Raw genomic sequence first — 17,129 nt, forward strand, 5'->3', positions numbered from 1 at the left:
TAATTTAATTTAATTTAATTTAATTTAATTTTTGTCAGGTTTAAGCATGCTTGTTAGTTTGTGTGGTGCAGAAATGTACAGAAGAGTGTGAAAGTTTCTCATGCTCGTTCATTTTAAGCGTAAAATAAATTTGTTGAAATGTGCTTACAATTTATGTTATATATACTTTTAGCTTCTTTCATTTTGGTTTGTTGACAGAAGTCTGGTTTTATTATAAGTCTGGCACTTGAGTGGAGGTCTGAAGCAGCCACATTTGGGCGTTTTTCTACTCAGATGTAAGATTACAATAATTTATTAAAAATATATATTTATTATTATTTTTTTAAAGAATTTTGAACCAAATAAATCTTGAATTTGTCATTTGGACATTTATTTGTTTAAGAAATGAAAGCTACACACTAAATCAGTTAAGATTAAAAGAATTGTTACCAGAGATACAATATGGCAAAATCATATTAATAGCTGCAATAATCCAATCCCAAACTCTTAAGTATTTGCTTATTTTAATCCAAATGCCAATTATTATTATTATTATTATTATTATTTGTATTTATTTATTTTTGGGTCAGGCAGTGTGTAATAGAGTGTGATACCTTTGTGTGACAGATTACCATTTCAGATCAGAGATTGTTTTCTGACAAGGTTGTGACAACATTTCAATAGCGATAATTTAAGTGTGGGAGTTATTTTAGTAAGAAAACCTGAAGGTTGTCTTACCAGTCACTCAATTTGGATTGGCAGGTCCTGGAGGAGGGGTTTTGGCGAGAGGAAGTGTGGTTGAAAGCATGGGGTGTGGTGTAATTCATTCTGGAGAAAGAGAAACAGTTAACCCTCATCAGCTTCATCTGTACTCCACTTTAGATAAACTAAGGACCACTGATCTGTGGAAGAAAATGATTTGTACATTTGTATTTTCCTGTATGTGCTGTTGCTGTCTGGTTGGTAAGTTATAGAAAAGTTACAATTACAGTCGCATGTTATTTGTGTAAAGATCTAATGAGTTTCGGTTCCACCATTAACAAATGGAGATTCTCTTCCCCCACTGTTCTATTTTCTTTTTGTAACTCTTAACACAAAGCAAAGCTTAAAATGTACAGGATATTAGGAAATATATGTGAAATCTAATATCTGTGTTTCACTATACTGCAAACTTATAAAACTTCACATTAATACGTGTGATTGAGAAAGTGTCGCTGTTCTTCAGGTGTGTTTGGTGATACAGATAAAGTGAAGTCAGTGATGGAAGGAGATTCAGTCACTCTACAGATTAATGTCACTGAAATACAGACAGATGATCTTATTATGTGGAAGTTTGGAACTAAAAAGACTCTTATAGTTAAAATCAACAGAGCAACCAATGAGATCTCAATAAAGGATGATGATCTTGATGGGAGATTCAGAGGCAGACTGAAGGTGGACAATAAGACTGGATCTCTGACCATCAATAACATCACAAACACAGACTCTGGACTTTATGAAGTGACCATCAGTGGCAAAACAGAGACTGAAATCAGATTCAATGTTACTGTCTATGGTGAGTAGAATACTACACCTCTATTCTGTTCTATTATATATTACAGATTTTGGCATAATATTGTCATAATTAGACCAGTGGTTTTCGAACCCTGGGTTATGACCCTCAGGTTGGTAAGCAGAGTTACAAATGAGTTGCCAGGATGATTTAATGAAAATGTATATGTGCATGTAACAAAGTTCAAGATTTAGGGAAAAAGGAAGCAGGAACTGGAAAACGTAACTTTAATAAGGAAATAAGCATAAACAACAAAACAAAATAAAGCGGAGGCCACCTCACAGCAGCGTATTTGTATGCACTCCAGAGTGTTTTTGAACATTGTAGCCAATCACAGGCATATCTATTGATATCTGGAACATAATGGCCAATCAGTGGTGTATTAGTTAGTCAGGATCCGCTCACCATGCAAAACGCCTGGAATCCCACATGATCTGGTGAACGGGTTGGAGACGGCTCCTCCTATCTCCTCCCATGTTCACTAGAGCTCGTTCTCGAGGCTTGGAAGCCCACGTTGCGGTTTCTTTGCCCTCTGAGGCAGAGCTTGCTGCAGTGGCAAAAAAATAAAAAATAAAGATATGCGCGCTGCCGAGGCAACGCATGTATTAATTACATTGTTTCATTTGATGTGAGTTTTTCTACACCAGACCGTGTTGACTCGTATGGGTGTTGACTACATTTAATTCTGAGGAATAAAATGACATATTTATCTGACTATATGAACTTAGATGTACAGGGGTTCTTGGGACGTAATTTCTTGTGTGAGAACACATGTTCACCTCTCTTCCTCTGAGGCTGTCAGGGGCTGCTGGGCGGAGCAGTCTCAACCGTGTTCCAGCCCCTTGTGCCGGGGGTGTCACTTTTGTCCTCCGCAGATTCTAGAGTCAGAGTGGCGCTCCCAGGCCAAAAGCTTCTAGTGGAAAGCAGTTCTGAAAAATGGACGGTCGTCTTTGCTGTATAGCCTTCATCATAACATCCTGACGCCTAAGGCCTAGGACATTTTGAGAGCCAGCTCCCTCTGGGGAAGAGCGGTGTACACTGCTTTACACGGTGCCAGCCTCTCCTCAGTGCCCACAGGAGATCGTTCTGCCAACCCGATTTTCGGCGAGTGCTTATCTCAGCTACCGCCCGGAAACATAGCGGTACTAAGAGGCTCACTACCTCTACAGAGGTCTCTAGAGCAGCTAGTATGGTCGTCCCCTGTCTGTCTGCCGCTTCAGGGCACCGAGCTAGTGGCTCTAGGCGCACCAGAGGCCAGTCTCTCAAGACTGGTTCCCTTGGGAGGTCACATAGCAGTGTGGGAGCCCCTGCCAAGTGTGCTTAATGGGGTCCTGCCCCAACCAGGCTCTGGTTTAGTTTTCCTAGCAGATGACATGGGTCTGAGGACCATCATTTTTAGGAGACTTCAGCTAAGAGAGTCTTGATGCTGTGGCTCAGGACCTCGGAGGGCAGGCCACTCTGGGGAAGAACAGTGTACACGGCATTATACGGTGCCGTCTATCCTAAGTTCCCTCAGGAGATCGATCTGCCAACCCTGCCGTTGTTCCAGGGTGCAGCAGTCTCCGGCAACCACTTCTCTCAGTTACCGCCCGGAAACGTAGCGGTGTGAAGAGGCTCACGACCTCCTGGGAGGTTTCCAGAGCAGCTAGTTTGGCCGTCTCCTGCCAGTGCTCTGCTTCAGGGCACAGAGCTTACTGCTCTGATGACACCAGAGATCAGTCTTGATAGACTGATTCCCATAGTAGACTATTTGACAGCATGAAAACTACTGCGAAATGTGTCTCAGTGGGTCCTGCACACTGTAGTGAGAGGCCACAGAATCCAGTTCTGGAGGGCCCCAAGAAGGCTCTGGTAATGGAACAGAAGTAGACTCTCTCTGAGGACGGAGGCCATCGAGGTGGTCCCTCCTCGGGTTGCAGAGTCCGGGTTTTACAGCCAGTACTTCACTGTTCCGAGGAAGGATGAGGTGTTTTTTAAGGTCCTTTTTAAGATCTACGCTTTTTGAACCGCTCAGTCAGGGGACTGAAGTTCAGCACACTTGCACAGGCCAAGTCGAAGGACTGGTGTGTCACGATCTATCAAAAAGATCCACTTATCTCCATCCTTCTTCATCAGACGTTCCCGAGGTTTGCTTTTGGGGGCAAAGCCTACCAATACAGATCTTCCTCTGGCCTTGAACTCTCACCCCACACTTTTGCGATGACGGTTCGGCATCGAGGTGTCGTTCTCGCTCACATGAAAGAGCTCGGGTTAAGACTTAACACCAAGAAAACTTTACTTTCTCCAGTACAGAGTACCACTTATCTGGGCCTGGTGTGGGATTCGACCACAATGCAGGCACATATGTCACCTGCTCAGATCGAGTCGATCCTCACCATGGTCCCGAGAGTGAGAGAAGGCCGGTCACTCACTGTCAAGCAGTATCGGAGATTGCTGGGTCTGATGGCAGCTGCGTCCAATGTGAATGCTTTTGGCCTGCTGTACATGATACCCCTACAGTGGTGGTTCAAGACCAAGGATTTCTCCCCGAGGGGAAAACCATTTCGCATGCTAAAGGTCACACGGCCGTTCCTTAGACATGTGGAGAAAACCTTGGTTCTTGTCTCAGGGTCCGGTACTGGGAGCTCCTTGTCGCGTAATGCTTGTGACGGATGCATCCCTCACCGGCTGGGGGGCGGTCATGAGTGGCCACCCTGCCTGCGGTCTGTGGAGTGGCTGTCATCCGACATGGCATATCATCTGCCCGAGGATGCTGGCCGTGCTTCAAGAATTACATTACTTTCTCCCAGACTTAAGAGGTCACCATGTGTTGCTGTGCACTGACAACACAGCAATGGTCTCTTACATCAACCAACAAGGAGTTATGCGCTCACGCCGTTTATACAAACTAGTGTACCAGATCCTTGTGTGGTCCCATGGTGAACTCCTCTCGCTGAGAGCAGTCCACATTCCTGGGCATCTTAATATGGGAGCAGACATCCTGTTGAGGAAGGGGTTGAGGCCCGGGGAATGGTACTGTCCCCTCTGGTTTTCCTCCGACTCATCCAGCTCCACTGGGGCTGGACACCATGGTACAGACGTGACCGAGGGTTCATCTGTAAATTTTTCCAACGATTACTCTGCTCCCGGGAGTTCTGGAGAGAGTGCGCCAGGATGGAGTCCGGCTGCTGTTAGTAGCCCCATTCTGGCCGGGCAGGGAAAGTTTCCTAGGCCTGATTTCTCTTTTTGATGGCTCTCCATGGGAGGTTCCCATCAGGAGAGATCTCCTCTCTCAGGCGGAGGGTGCGCCCCAGTATGGAGCTTAGAGGCTGTAGGTGTGGTCTCTGAGGAGGCACAACTCTTAGTTTCCAGTCTCTCAACCGAGGTTGTTGAGACCATTCTCCAATCCAGAGCTTTCTCAATGTGGAAACTGTATGCCTTGAAGTGGAAGCTTTTCACTTCTTGGTGTGGAGACCACCAGCTCGACCCAGTTAACTGCCCGGTTGTTACAGTGCTGGAGTTCCTGCAGGAAGGAGAGGCCTCCGGCCAGAAGAAGCTTATGCTAAGCGAAGATCAGGATACTATCCTAAGCCTAGAGTCCTCTGATCTCCCCTCTCCTGGGGGTCAAGACTCACTCCTTCTGAAGGTTGGTCATTGGACAGGTTGTCCCTGATTACTGTCAGGCTACTGTCTCCTTCTCTTTGGCAAAGATTTGAAGTCGGGCATTCTCGTACCCCAAACGTTCTCGACGCAGCTCGAGGAACGTCTAAGTTTACGTATGTAACCCTGGTTACTTGAAGGAACGAGACACAGCGTTGCAGTGCCACACTTCCGGCATCTCTGGTCAGCGCTTGCTTCATCCTTTGAGGCTGGCTGCCGGCTTCGCCGCTCATGCTTTTATGCTTCCTGGTCTCTGACGTCACCCGCCTATGACATCTTGTCCATCCATTGGACTGATAACACATTATTCAGAGACATCACGATGGAGGCGTTCCCACCTCGATGCAGCGTCTCGTTCCTTTGAGGAACCAGGGTTACATATGTAACCTTAGATGATTTTTCAGCAGGGTATCCTATCAATGCTAAAGACAAATTAAATGTTTTTATTCAAACCATGCAGACAGAAAAACACTATATCATTCATGTTTTTGTGACTCAACATCGTTTGCCCGTTTAGCATTGTAAAGAATTTGTGTAGGACTCAGTAGGTGGAACTTGGTTCTAATCCAGAGGTTTGAATCTTACATGGTGTTACTAAAGATCTGGTTCTATATTTATTTGGATTTTCACTTGATTATCTTATGTTTTTCAGCTCGTCTACCCATTCCTGTCATTATCAGTGACTGCCCGCAAAATTTTTCATCATCATCATCATCATATTGTTCATTGTTGTGTTCAGTGGTGAATGTGGGTCATGTGACTCTCTCCTGGTACAAAGGACACAATTTATTGTCCAGCATCAGTGTGTCTGATCTCAACATTACTCTCTCTCTACCTCTGGAAGTGGAGTGTCTGGATGATTTATACAGCTGTGTTGTGGCTTATTCATTCACAAACCAGACCACACTTCTCAACAACACTCAATTCTGTCAGCCATGTCCAGGTACATAAGCGGTGACATTAGCATTTATTAGCTGAACTGATCTTTTCCTGTTTACTGATTTACTGAATTATTAGTGTATGTGGGTTTTGTTTTTCTTGGATGAAGGATATACAGTATTTAATTGTAAATCTTTTTGAGCAAACATTTAATTAAAATATAGATGATTCATTAAAATAAAGGTGATAAGGATAGATTTTTATCTTTTTCTCCAATGATGAAATAAAATTTTCCCAGAGACAACTATTAAAACATTTTTATTTTTTTTGTCCAAACCAATTTGAAAACCAGTTAGTGGTTAATTCATTTGCAAATACACTATGCCACTAGTGGTGCAAAAAAATACAAACTTTTAATGATAAATAGTCATTGTTTAATGGGGTCATATGACATTGCTAAAAAACAACATCATTTTGTGTATTTCATGTAATGCAGTGTGTTTATACGGTTTAAGGTAAAAAAAAAAAATACAAACAAACAAAAAAAACATTATTTTACACATATTGTTGATTATTGTTTCTCCTGTTAAGCCCCTTAACATACTGTGATGGCTTCTTCCGGCGCGACGAAACAAACCCATTATAAACAAGACATTTGTTGCATCCAGTGGGAACATACATTTCTGGTTGTGCCCTCTTTTGGAAGTCCAAACAAAGTGGTTTCACTTTCACAATGAAACTCACTGCATGTCCACAACATGGCAGTGACGGCAACAGAGAGAATAAATGTTACTCCTTCTTTTTTTGCATGAACATTTGGGCGGAGTTATGCAAATCTTCCCACATAATGACATAGAGATGTGGGGGCGTGTTAGAACGAGCTGTTTTAGGGATGTGTGGACGGGTCTTAACTTTGATAAAGAATATCTCTTTGGATTTGAGCCTTTAATCTTTTTCAAATCTTCTTTATGCACCAAGGGCTTGCAACACTCAAAGAGAAAGGAAAAATGTAAATAACATCATATGACCCCTTTAGGAGTAATGTACCCTGTTTCCGTCTTAAATTAAATATCCTTCTTGTAGAAATGTACTGTCCTGTTTAATGCAGTTTTTGTTTTCTATTTCCTCAGATTGTGTTTTCTGTTGTCATGTTCCTGAAGTTGTCACTCGATTGGTCATCTCTGCTCTGGTGGGCATGGCTGCTGCTTTTATTGTAGTGTATGACATCTCGTCCAGAAAAGGTGAAGAGGAGAGATGATATAGCACTCATCACCATTAGAACCTCCCAGATGAATCATGCTTTCTCAAATTGTGTCCACTGTCTTTCAGAACACTTCTGTGTACATTTTTTGAAAGGGGCAAGTAGAAGAGAATTGTACTTGCCTGACTGGACTTCTAATCTGATTAATAAGTCCTCTTACAAGATCACATACTAATGTCAATTGTCGGATATATTGTCACAGTCATGGGTTTATTGTCCTTACAATTAATCAGTTCAAGCATTTCTATCATCTGTTTATTCAGCTACAGCGACAGAGATGCTTATGTCCATTTTACGGATTTGGAGCATTGTGAGTTCTGTTACTTACAAGGGCGCCCTATGGCTTTCAGTATGAATAAAACAGACATAACGTGTTTAGGGCAAAGTAATGTGCAATCAGTCCTATTATGGGCATAAATAAATAATAATATAAAAAATTATATATATATATAAATTCGAAGTGAAAATATGATAATCCATGTTTTCTCCAGTGTATAGAAGTGTACATGAGTTGTTTGTCCCAGTGGATTTATAATATTGGACGTATATATTTAATTTGAAAGATTGGACATACTTCCTGATAGAAATTAAGAATTACTGTGATTTTTATCATAACTGGGTCATATGATGACCTTATAGGCTGCCTGTATGTTAGCTACTAACCCTGCAGTATTTTGTAAAACAATTGTATTCTGTAAAATAAAATTAGTATTCAATCATTTTATCAATCATTTTTATCTAATTATTATATTCTTTTTTATTAATTTGTTTTGAAAATCTTCATTTAAATTATAATTTTTACCGGAAAAAATAAGGCAATAAGGCCAAATCACAGTAATTACAGTTTTACAGTATGTGAGTGGGTGTTCAGCATTAAGTTTAATTTCTTACCATAATGCAGCCATCTATCGCACATCATTTTCTTGAAAATGCTTCTGTGTGCTTAATTTAAGTTACTAAAACATGAACCTTATTATTCTTGTAAAAGCGAGCGCATCCATTCTTAAATTCTGCTTTCCGGTCTCATCCGCATCCAGCTATTTTTACCTTTTGCAGCTTTTGCTGCTTGATGTTGAAAACTGGTGTGTCCATATTATTTTAATGGTATTGTCCTCATTACACAATGGTTTGTAGTGCAAACAGTTTTACCATTTACTGCACGTTGTTATTCTTGACGTTATTTCCCTAAGGTGGATAGCATTGTTGTTTTAAATTTCTAATATTTTACCTAAAATATTCCCCATGAATGCTTATACCGTTATTTATAATACGACGTGGTGGAAAAAAAATATATTTTTCAATGAGCTAGCTTATTTTTGGTAGTAACTTAGCTAATTTGTTAACTACTGTAGCTTAACTTATGAATAGATAAAAGCTTATCAAGCTATGTATGCACAACCAGTAAAGACAATTTTGAATCATCATTGTTCTGACCAGACAATTTAAAATTTTTAAATGAAATTAAATTAATATTTAGAATAAAAAATGACATTCACAGTAGGGGATAAAGCAAGAGTGCACGTCAAAAGGATGGCATAGCTCGCATAGGCTACAGGACGCCTGCTCCTAATGCTTAAGAGATGGTTTCTCCATAACATAGCTCAACATCTATTCATGTCATACGCATAGCCTAATTCTAAAATTCAGAATGGGTGGTGGGTTCGAGCCCGGCTCGGAGCGACTGCGAGAAGCGTTAGAAAGAACCCGGGAGAGAGAGGTTAGGCTGAGCGTATGTTTCTCATTGGCGAAACCTATAGCTACATTTCCTACAGGCGCGGATGATTCAGCCGTTTTAGATACACGGCTCCGCCTCTTGCTTTTCTTGTCTCTTTCAGCGTATTCGAATTCAGCATATAATTCAGATACAAATCATCATCAGTGTTAAAGTCTTTATTTAAAAGTCGCTGTTTCTCTCTGTTAGTCGGCTCACGCTGCGGCTCAGACAGAGAGCACTGACAAACAGAGAGGAAAGGACATTAATAACATTATATTCAACTCTACATCAAGATGAACAGGGCACTTGAACTCTCTCTTTTCACATGTTTCGTGATTGGTGAGTAGCCTACTTTGTTTTTGGCTTTTTTTTTTTTTTTTTTTTTGCCTAACTGCAGCACTTTTCCTTTCGTTTTTCCAACCTAAAATCCATAATTTTAAATATATTGTTTCGGTTTTCTTGTCGGAAAATCTAAATGTAATTACTGTGGACGCTTTCAGTGAGGCGTAGCCTGCGGCACACGAGAGCAGGGCAGGCAGCAAAAATAAAATAAAAATCACGAATAGCATCCAGGCAAATGAGGTACTGTTATTCCGCGTCTACCGGCGTTGTACCGAAATCTGACTCCCCGGACAAAACGCACCCGCCTTCGCGTGCACGCGCGTCACACAGTTGAACGCATGCAGTGCTTGCAGTTAAACCTTCAGCTGTTTATTATAAGTCAATGGGATTAAAACAGGTGTTAATCATTAATCATTTGACCTCCTTATTACCGCTCGTCCCCACACGCTTCCTCTCACTGCAGCTTTCCGCCTTCCCACGCCCCCCTCGTCACACACTGTAAAAATAAATAAATAAATAAATACGAGTAGTAAACTACTGGCTGAGAGCTGTAAATTAACAGTACTTTACTGGCACCTCTGCTGCCATTAAATTACTGTTATTTAACGGCACAATTTTTTCACAAAATAGTCATCCATAAAATGCATTTTTGCAATGTTCTGTTGTAAGTAATCTTAAAGATAATTTTTATACAGCAATTCACATGTGCTTTATTTGTAAGACTTAATAGTCTCTATTATATTTGAATTACTACTGTATGTCGGTTTGTTCTCCAGGTGTGTTTGGTGATGTAGATGAAGTGGTGTCAGTGTCAGTGATGGAGGGAGATTCTGTCACTCTACGCTCTGATGTTACTGATGTACATGATGTGATCGAGTGGAGGTTTCAAGGATTTCTCATTGCTAGAGTCAACAGAGAGTCTAATAAGGTCTCAAAAAAGATTACTTATTATGGAGGGTTCAAAGACAGACTGGAGCTGGACATTCAGAGTGGAGATCTCAAAATTAAAAATATCAGAAACACAGACACTGGAGAATATAAACTAAAGATTACCAGCACAGAATCATCCTCAAAGATATTCAACATCACTGGTGAGTGTTTCAGTTTGTACATGTAATGATGTTATTTACATAATTCTTACTCACTGAACAATTTTAATTTTTAGTGACATTTTAATTGTTAAACATGCACAGTTTATTTGTCAAACTGTCATTTATAGATTGTCTTTAAACATTTACAAAATTTAAACAGAAATTCAACTGTGATATTCTGCAAATCTTTTTAAGGACAGTGTTATGAAAGTGATAACTGACTGAAAAACGTTGTGTTTGTTCTTCAGTTGTGTCTGATCCTCGGTCTGACGGAGTGACGGTTGTGTCAGTGATGAAGGGAGATTCGGTTGTCCTACACACTGGTGTTCCTAAAATACAGAATGACGATGAAATACTATGGAGATTTAGAGATAAAGATGTTATTGCTAAAATGAAGAAAGATGAACACATCTTCTCTACATATGACCATATTGCTGATGGGATATTCAGAAGCAGACTGCACCTGAATCTTCAGACTGGAGATATCATCATCAGGGACATCAGAAACAGCACTTCTGGACTTTATGAAGTTGATTTCAAGAAGAGCAGCTACACCACACACAAGTCATTCAATGTTATTGTCAGTGGTGAGTTGGTTCACTTTTTAAATGTAATAATGGTCCTAATCAAATCAGCACTGTAAAGAATTTAAATACTTGTCAGGGGAAATGTTTGGGACAAATAAGACATTTGTACAGGAGTTGTATTATTGATAATATCTGTGAATCTCTTCATGTATGTTTTATCCTGAGACAGATCAGCTGAACAGAGTGCAAGTGAAGGAGGGAGTTTTTATCACTTTGGGATCTGGTCTTACTAATGTAGAAGGAGATGATCTGGTTCAATGGAGATTTGAACATGAAGACCATGTCATAGCAAAAATCAACAAATCAGCTTCATCATCCTCTACATTTGATGGGGCTAATGGAAGATTCAGAGGCAGACTGGAGCTGGATGGTGAAACTGGATCTCTGACCATCAGAAAGATCGCAGCTGAACACACTGGACTCTATCACCTTGATATCACCGGCAGCAAACACACCATATTCAAGAAATTCATTGTTTTTGTCTGTGGTGAGTACATCAAGTGTTTAAAATGAAATGATATGCGTTTACAATAGCACTGTGTTGCATATATTGCAAAATACACTCACCTAAAGGATTATTGGGAACACCTGTTCAATTTCTCATTAATGCAATTATCTAATCAACCAAGTTGACCAATCACGAACTAGGAAAACCACAGAAGAAGAAAGACTTATCGCTCTCGCCGTACTTTAATGTCATAAAGTGATCCTTCTGTGCGTGTAGCAGTGCTTCAAGTCAAACACGTCTATCAACTTTGTGCGATTGTTTCTGGAATTTCGCAAGTTGTAAAATCGTGTCGCATATCATCTCATCCACACGATTTTCCTAAAAACTCACTCGTGCCATGTGCGTGGACATACGATCTTCCGACCATCCGAATTTGCACCGTGTACGCCCGCTTTTAGGGGTGTGGTCCTGGTCAAGACAATCTCCTGAACTCCAAACTGAATGTCAGAATGGGAAAGAAAGGTGATTTAAGCAATTTTGAGCGTGGCATGGTTGTTGGTGCCAGACGGGCCGGTCTGAGTATTTCACAATCTGCTCAGTTACTGGGATTTTCACAAACAACCATTTCTAGGGTTTACAAAAAATGGTGTGAAAAGGGAAAAACATCCAGTATGGGGCAGTCCTGTGGACGAAAATGCCTTGTTGATGCTAGAGGTCAGAGGAGAATGGGCCGACTGATTCAAGCTGATAGAAGAGCAACTTTGACTGAAATAACCACTCGATACAACCGAGGTATGCAGCAAAGCATTTGTGAAGCTACAACACACACAACCTTGAGGCGGATGGCTACTTCCAGCAGGATAATGCACCATGTCACAAAGCTCGAATCATTTCAAATTGGTTTCTTGAACATGACAATGAGTTCACTGTACTAAAATGGCCCCCACAGTCACCAAAACTCAACCCAATAGAGCATCTTTGGGATTTGGTGGAACGGGAGCTTCGTGCCCTGGATGTGCATCCCACAAAGGGGGTCAAACACAGTATTAGTATGGTGTTCCTAATAAATGGAAGGGATGGGTGAGGGTTAATTAATATGTCAAATGTTTATAAAGTCTTGTAGTCTACAAACCTTTTATGCTTAAAGCTTTACCTGATTGAATTATTTTTATTCTCCATTTTTACTGTAGCTACTGCCACCAATTTTTTTTTTTTTTTTTGCACCCTGATTAAGCATTTAAAGAATTTAGGGGAAGTGCAAATTACCTTAAAGAATGCAGAATAAAATTGTTAATCCAATTGAGAATCTATTATGTCTCTATTAGACGGACATTTCGGCCACCTGAGCAAAAACTCTTTATACTAGAAATGATAGAATAGAATAGAATAGAATAGAATAGAATAGAATAGAAAACAAAACAAATAGAAATCTTTAAACCATATCTGTAAACCTAAGGTTTTTGTTGTTGTTGTTGTTGGTTATTTTAATGTGAACGTGAATTTTAGTATAGCTTTCTAACATTCCTATGCAGTACAGATAGCACACCACATGTCTCTGAATTTTGTTACCCCTCTGTGCAATTCATCATCCATTATTTCCTTCACTTAATCAAGCCAATCTTTAATATATGATGTTGTTTAATTTCACATGTCATTGTGTTTGCATTGATTCTTCTGTTGAGCCATTTCCTCTGCGAACATTAAAGAATTTAGTTTCTGCAGCTACTCCAAACCTAAAACTAAACCACATTCACCAGGTCCAAACTCTATAGCGACACCAACTCTATAGCAGTTTGCCCATGCAGGTTCTCCCAACTCATTGTTGCGATTACGTGGCACATTTTTTCTTCTGCAGGGTCACAACAGACAAGCAGGTTAGATGGAACACTGCTCACAATGTTTGCTATAAATCAGACACATTCACACTAATGACTGTCTCTCTTTAGCTGTTCCAGATCCAGGTCTGTCTCCAGCTGCTGTAGCAGGGATTGTTGTTAGTGTTGGTGTTTTTCTGCTCGTGGTTGCAGCTGCAATTTACTATTACCAAACAATGGCAAGTATCACCTATATCTTAAAGCAAAAGGAAAACATTTTTATTTTGCTAAATTATCATTTAACTGTGTGTAATTGATTTTTAAATTAGCCACGCGAAGAAATGGACGTCCTGCAGCTCAATAGAAATTCCAAGAGTGTGGTAAGATACTGCATCACTCTTTTCTGTAGTGTTTCTTTATACAAAACTCTGATATCACATTTCTCTAATTTCAGTGTGCTGACAAGAGCATCCCAATGGAAAAGAAAAATTAAAACAGCTAGGGCAAAGGTTTGCTTTTGACATTGGAGAAGACATAAGAGCAGAGTACCCCCTCCACATCTCTGTGTCATCTAAACTCTTAATTTATAGCTTATGGTAACCAACTTATTTATAATTTCATAATTCATAAACAGTTTTTTTATGTTTGTAGGCTCTCTTTCACAGATAATAATTACACAATTAAGATTTTGTGAACCAACGACACTACAGCAGCATCAGAGCACTGGGTGTCTTAATCATGCTTAACTTTATTTTAATGTTAATCGAATTGGACCCAGGATTATTATGAAAGAAAACTCTGCTGTTGCTAATGAAACTTTCAAGCGCATCTGATTGACAGAAAAAACACATGTTCTTATAGTTTAATAACATTAAGTTAAAGTTAAGAAGTGAAAGTGACGTGACATTCAGCCAAGTATGGTGACCCATACTCAGAATTCGTGCTCTGCATTTAACCCATCCAAAGTGCACACACACACGCACACAGCAGTGGGCAGCCATTTATGCTGCGGCACCCGGGGAGCAGTTGGGGGTTCGATGGCTTGCTCAAGAACTGTACATGCACTCCCCCCACCTACAATTCCTGCCGACCCGAGACTCGAACTCACAACCCATACATTGGGAGTCCGACTCTCTAACCATTAGGCCACGACTTCCCCAAAAGACTGTCCGCAGTGATCCAAGGCCACACTACAGAGCACCGCTCACATAGTTTACTACTAAATCAGAATCAGAATCAGAATGAGCTTTATTGCCAGGTATGTTTACACATACGAGGAATTTGTTTTCGTGACAGAAGCTCTGCAGTACAACAGAATGACAGCGACAGAACATAAAACACATAATAAAAGAATAAAAAAAATAAAAAAATAAAAAAATACAAATAAGTAGATAAAAATCATATTATAAATCATATTATATTTGTCCCAATTCGTTTTAATATACATAATGACTTAATCCTAGGTTGGAAGACTGTTGGTCATGATCTTTCTGCACATCGTTTGTCTGTTATGTCCGTATGCTTTATATAGAGTTAATAATATCCATATATCAACCTTTCTTTTTCCATTTGCTCTGTTTTGCATCCAGTGTGCGACTGCCTTATGTGCATATTCTGCCCAGTGTATTAAATGTACGTCCTTGAAAGCACGCCCCTTGCGCAAGCGCATGTTAAATAATAAATATTTAAGAAATAGATAAATAATGGACCTCTATTTAAGCATGTGCTTGCGTGAGGGTCATTAACGTAGTGACATCAACGTGATGACGCAAGCAACTACGAAGATCGACAATATTAATTCTGTATATTACCAAAGACCAAAGATAATTACCACCATGATAAGATAGATACTTTATGCAATTTATTTAATCCTGCGCTTATCGCAAGCCACTGTAGCATTTAAAACTTTGGTTTGACTATCCATAAATAGATAGATAAATATAATTTAATATAGGAACAATTGTATTTTGATGAGTCATAATTGTAATTCAACTAGTCACAATGACAATAAGAAATATCTGCAATTTTAATTGTACTTGTAAGAAATTTGATAAGAGATATCTCTAAATACTTTGTGACTAGTCAAAACTCCATTTAAGATATCTGTAATTAAGTTGGCTTGAGAAACTTCTTATAATTATTCTTCTGAGACTAAAATTTCCATTCTAACTCCTCCTGGGAACTTTAACTCTACAGACTCCAAACTCAGCCCAGATCTTCAGACTGATCTGAAGTTAGTTGCTATATCTTTACAGTAAAAATGAATGTTAAATATCAAAAAAATCTATCTATCTATCTATCTATCTATCTATCTATCTATCTATCTATCTATCTATCCTAGCAAAATGGTAATGATGTTACAAATATACTAGTCACATGCTAATAATGCTTACAACATGCTAGTGACATGCTAGTCACTTGCTAATCATGCTAGGAACATTCAGGTAAAATGTTAATCATGCTAGAAACATGCTAGTAATGTGCTAATCATACTAGAAACATGCCAGTAACATGCTAATCATGCTAGAAACATGCTAGCAACATGTTAGTAACTTGCTAATCATGATAACAACATGCTAACAACATATTAATCTTGCTAGAAACATGCTAATGACATGATAATCATGCTAGAAACATGCTATTCACTTGCTTATCATGCTAAGAACATGCTAGTTGTATGTTAATCATGGTAGAAAGAGGTAAGCAACATGCTAGTCACTTGCTAATCATGTTAGTGACATGCTAGTCACTTGATAATCATGCTAGAATCATGCTAGTGATATGCTAGTACCTCTGCTAATCAGGCTGGTGACATGCTAGCCAATTGCTAATCATGCTAGAATCATGCTAGAAACATGCTATTCACTTGCTTATCATGCTAAGAACATGCTAGTTGTATGTTAATCATGCTAGAAAGAGGTAAGCAACATGCTAGTCACTTGCTAATCATGTTAGTGACATGCTAGTCACTTGATAATAATGCTAGAATCATGCTAGTACCTCTGCTAATCAGGCTAGTGACATGCTAGCCACTTGCTAATCATGCTAGAAACATGCTAGCAACATGTTAATCATGCTAGAAACATGATAACACCATGTTAGTATCTTGCTAATCATGCTTGCAACATGCTAGTAATTTTGCTAATCATGCTAGTGTAATGTTCAATAAAGGTAGAAAATCACAAACTGCTTGTCTGAATTTATTTATTATATATTGAGACAATGAAAAACAATGTTTATTTATTTTCTTAAAGGTGCCATGTGCAAAAATTGAGGTAAAAATATCCATAACATGACCTACACGCATCAAAAGAATGAGAAGAAATAAGGGCGATGATGTCATTAAAAAAATGTCAAGTTATAGTGCTGCAGAGATATCAACCTTAATTAGTATTAGCATTACTAGCCCCGGCAATACCGGTAATACCAGTTTCGGCCATGGGAGGCGGTATGCGGGCAACATAACCACCAGCCAACCTACAATACACGAATAACTCGTATGGCTTGTGGGCGTGTACTTGAACCTGATGTCATTCATGTGGAAAGTACAGCCCACTAGTTCATTTCAGTTAAGGGAAGAGAGCGTCACCCACTAGACACCCGGAGACAACTGATGGACCTGAAAGAAATGAGGTTTGACTCCGATCTTGCAACATTTCTTTTGGATTGGTAAGTTAGATGCTGTTAGTATTTCTCTAGAAGTTTGTTTTATATGTTTGTGTATTTGTTTTCGGGAAGTTATAACATAGAAATGTATCGAAGGCTGTTCGATAAACGTGCTAATGTTAGCGTTGGCTAACCGTAGCTGCGTTTGATATTTAGC

The 17,129-nt window shown here is 39.6% G+C and overlaps 2 protein-coding genes across 2 annotated transcripts; both read left to right on the forward strand.

Annotated features, from left to right (window-relative positions):
• Nucleotides 1-771: 771 nt before the first annotated feature.
• On the forward strand, nucleotides 772-7,704 carry LOC113040409 (uncharacterized). Its single transcript, XM_026198762.1, has 4 exons — nucleotides 772-942; nucleotides 1,205-1,534; nucleotides 5,823-6,113; nucleotides 7,180-7,704. Exons 1-4 carry the CDS (start codon nucleotides 786-788, stop codon nucleotides 7,305-7,307), a joined length of 906 nt encoding a protein of 301 aa, XP_026054547.1. The 5' UTR covers nucleotides 772-785; the 3' UTR covers nucleotides 7,308-7,704.
• A 2,379-nt stretch (nucleotides 7,705-10,083) lies between these two features.
• Nucleotides 10,084-13,623, forward strand: LOC113040583 (uncharacterized). The gene is made up of 4 exons (XM_026198885.1): nucleotides 10,084-10,457; nucleotides 10,706-11,044; nucleotides 11,214-11,531; nucleotides 13,439-13,623. The coding sequence occupies exons 1-4, from the start codon at nucleotides 10,124-10,126 to the stop codon at nucleotides 13,621-13,623; spliced, it is 1,176 nt and encodes a 391-aa protein (XP_026054670.1). The 5' UTR covers nucleotides 10,084-10,123.
• The last annotated feature ends 3,506 nt before the right edge of the window (nucleotides 13,624-17,129 follow it).

Source organism: Carassius auratus, chromosome 22, assembly GCF_003368295.1.
Source record: "Carassius auratus strain Wakin chromosome 22, ASM336829v1, whole genome shotgun sequence".
In the NCBI taxonomy this organism is placed as follows: Eukaryota; Metazoa; Chordata; class Actinopteri; order Cypriniformes; family Cyprinidae; genus Carassius; species Carassius auratus.

Coding starts and splice junctions, on each gene's coding strand:
- LOC113040409 (XM_026198762.1), top strand. CDS start 786: ATGGGGTGTGGTGTAATTCATTCTGGAGAAAGAGAAACAGTTAACCCT. Junction 943..1,204: donor GTGCTGTTGCTGTCTGGTTG/GTAAGTTATAGA, acceptor GCTGTTCTTCAG/GTGTGTTTGGTGATACAGAT. Junction 1,535..5,822: donor ATTCAATGTTACTGTCTATG/GTGAGTAGAATA, acceptor TATGTTTTTCAG/CTCGTCTACCCATTCCTGTC.
- LOC113040583 (XM_026198885.1), top strand. CDS start 10,124: ATGTCGGTTTGTTCTCCAGGTGTGTTTGGTGATGTAGATGAAGTGGTG. Junction 11,045..11,213: donor ATTCAATGTTATTGTCAGTG/GTGAGTTGGTTC, acceptor ATCCTGAGACAG/ATCAGCTGAACAGAGTGCAA. Junction 11,532..13,438: donor ATTCATTGTTTTTGTCTGTG/GTGAGTACATCA, acceptor GTCTCTCTTTAG/CTGTTCCAGATCCAGGTCTG.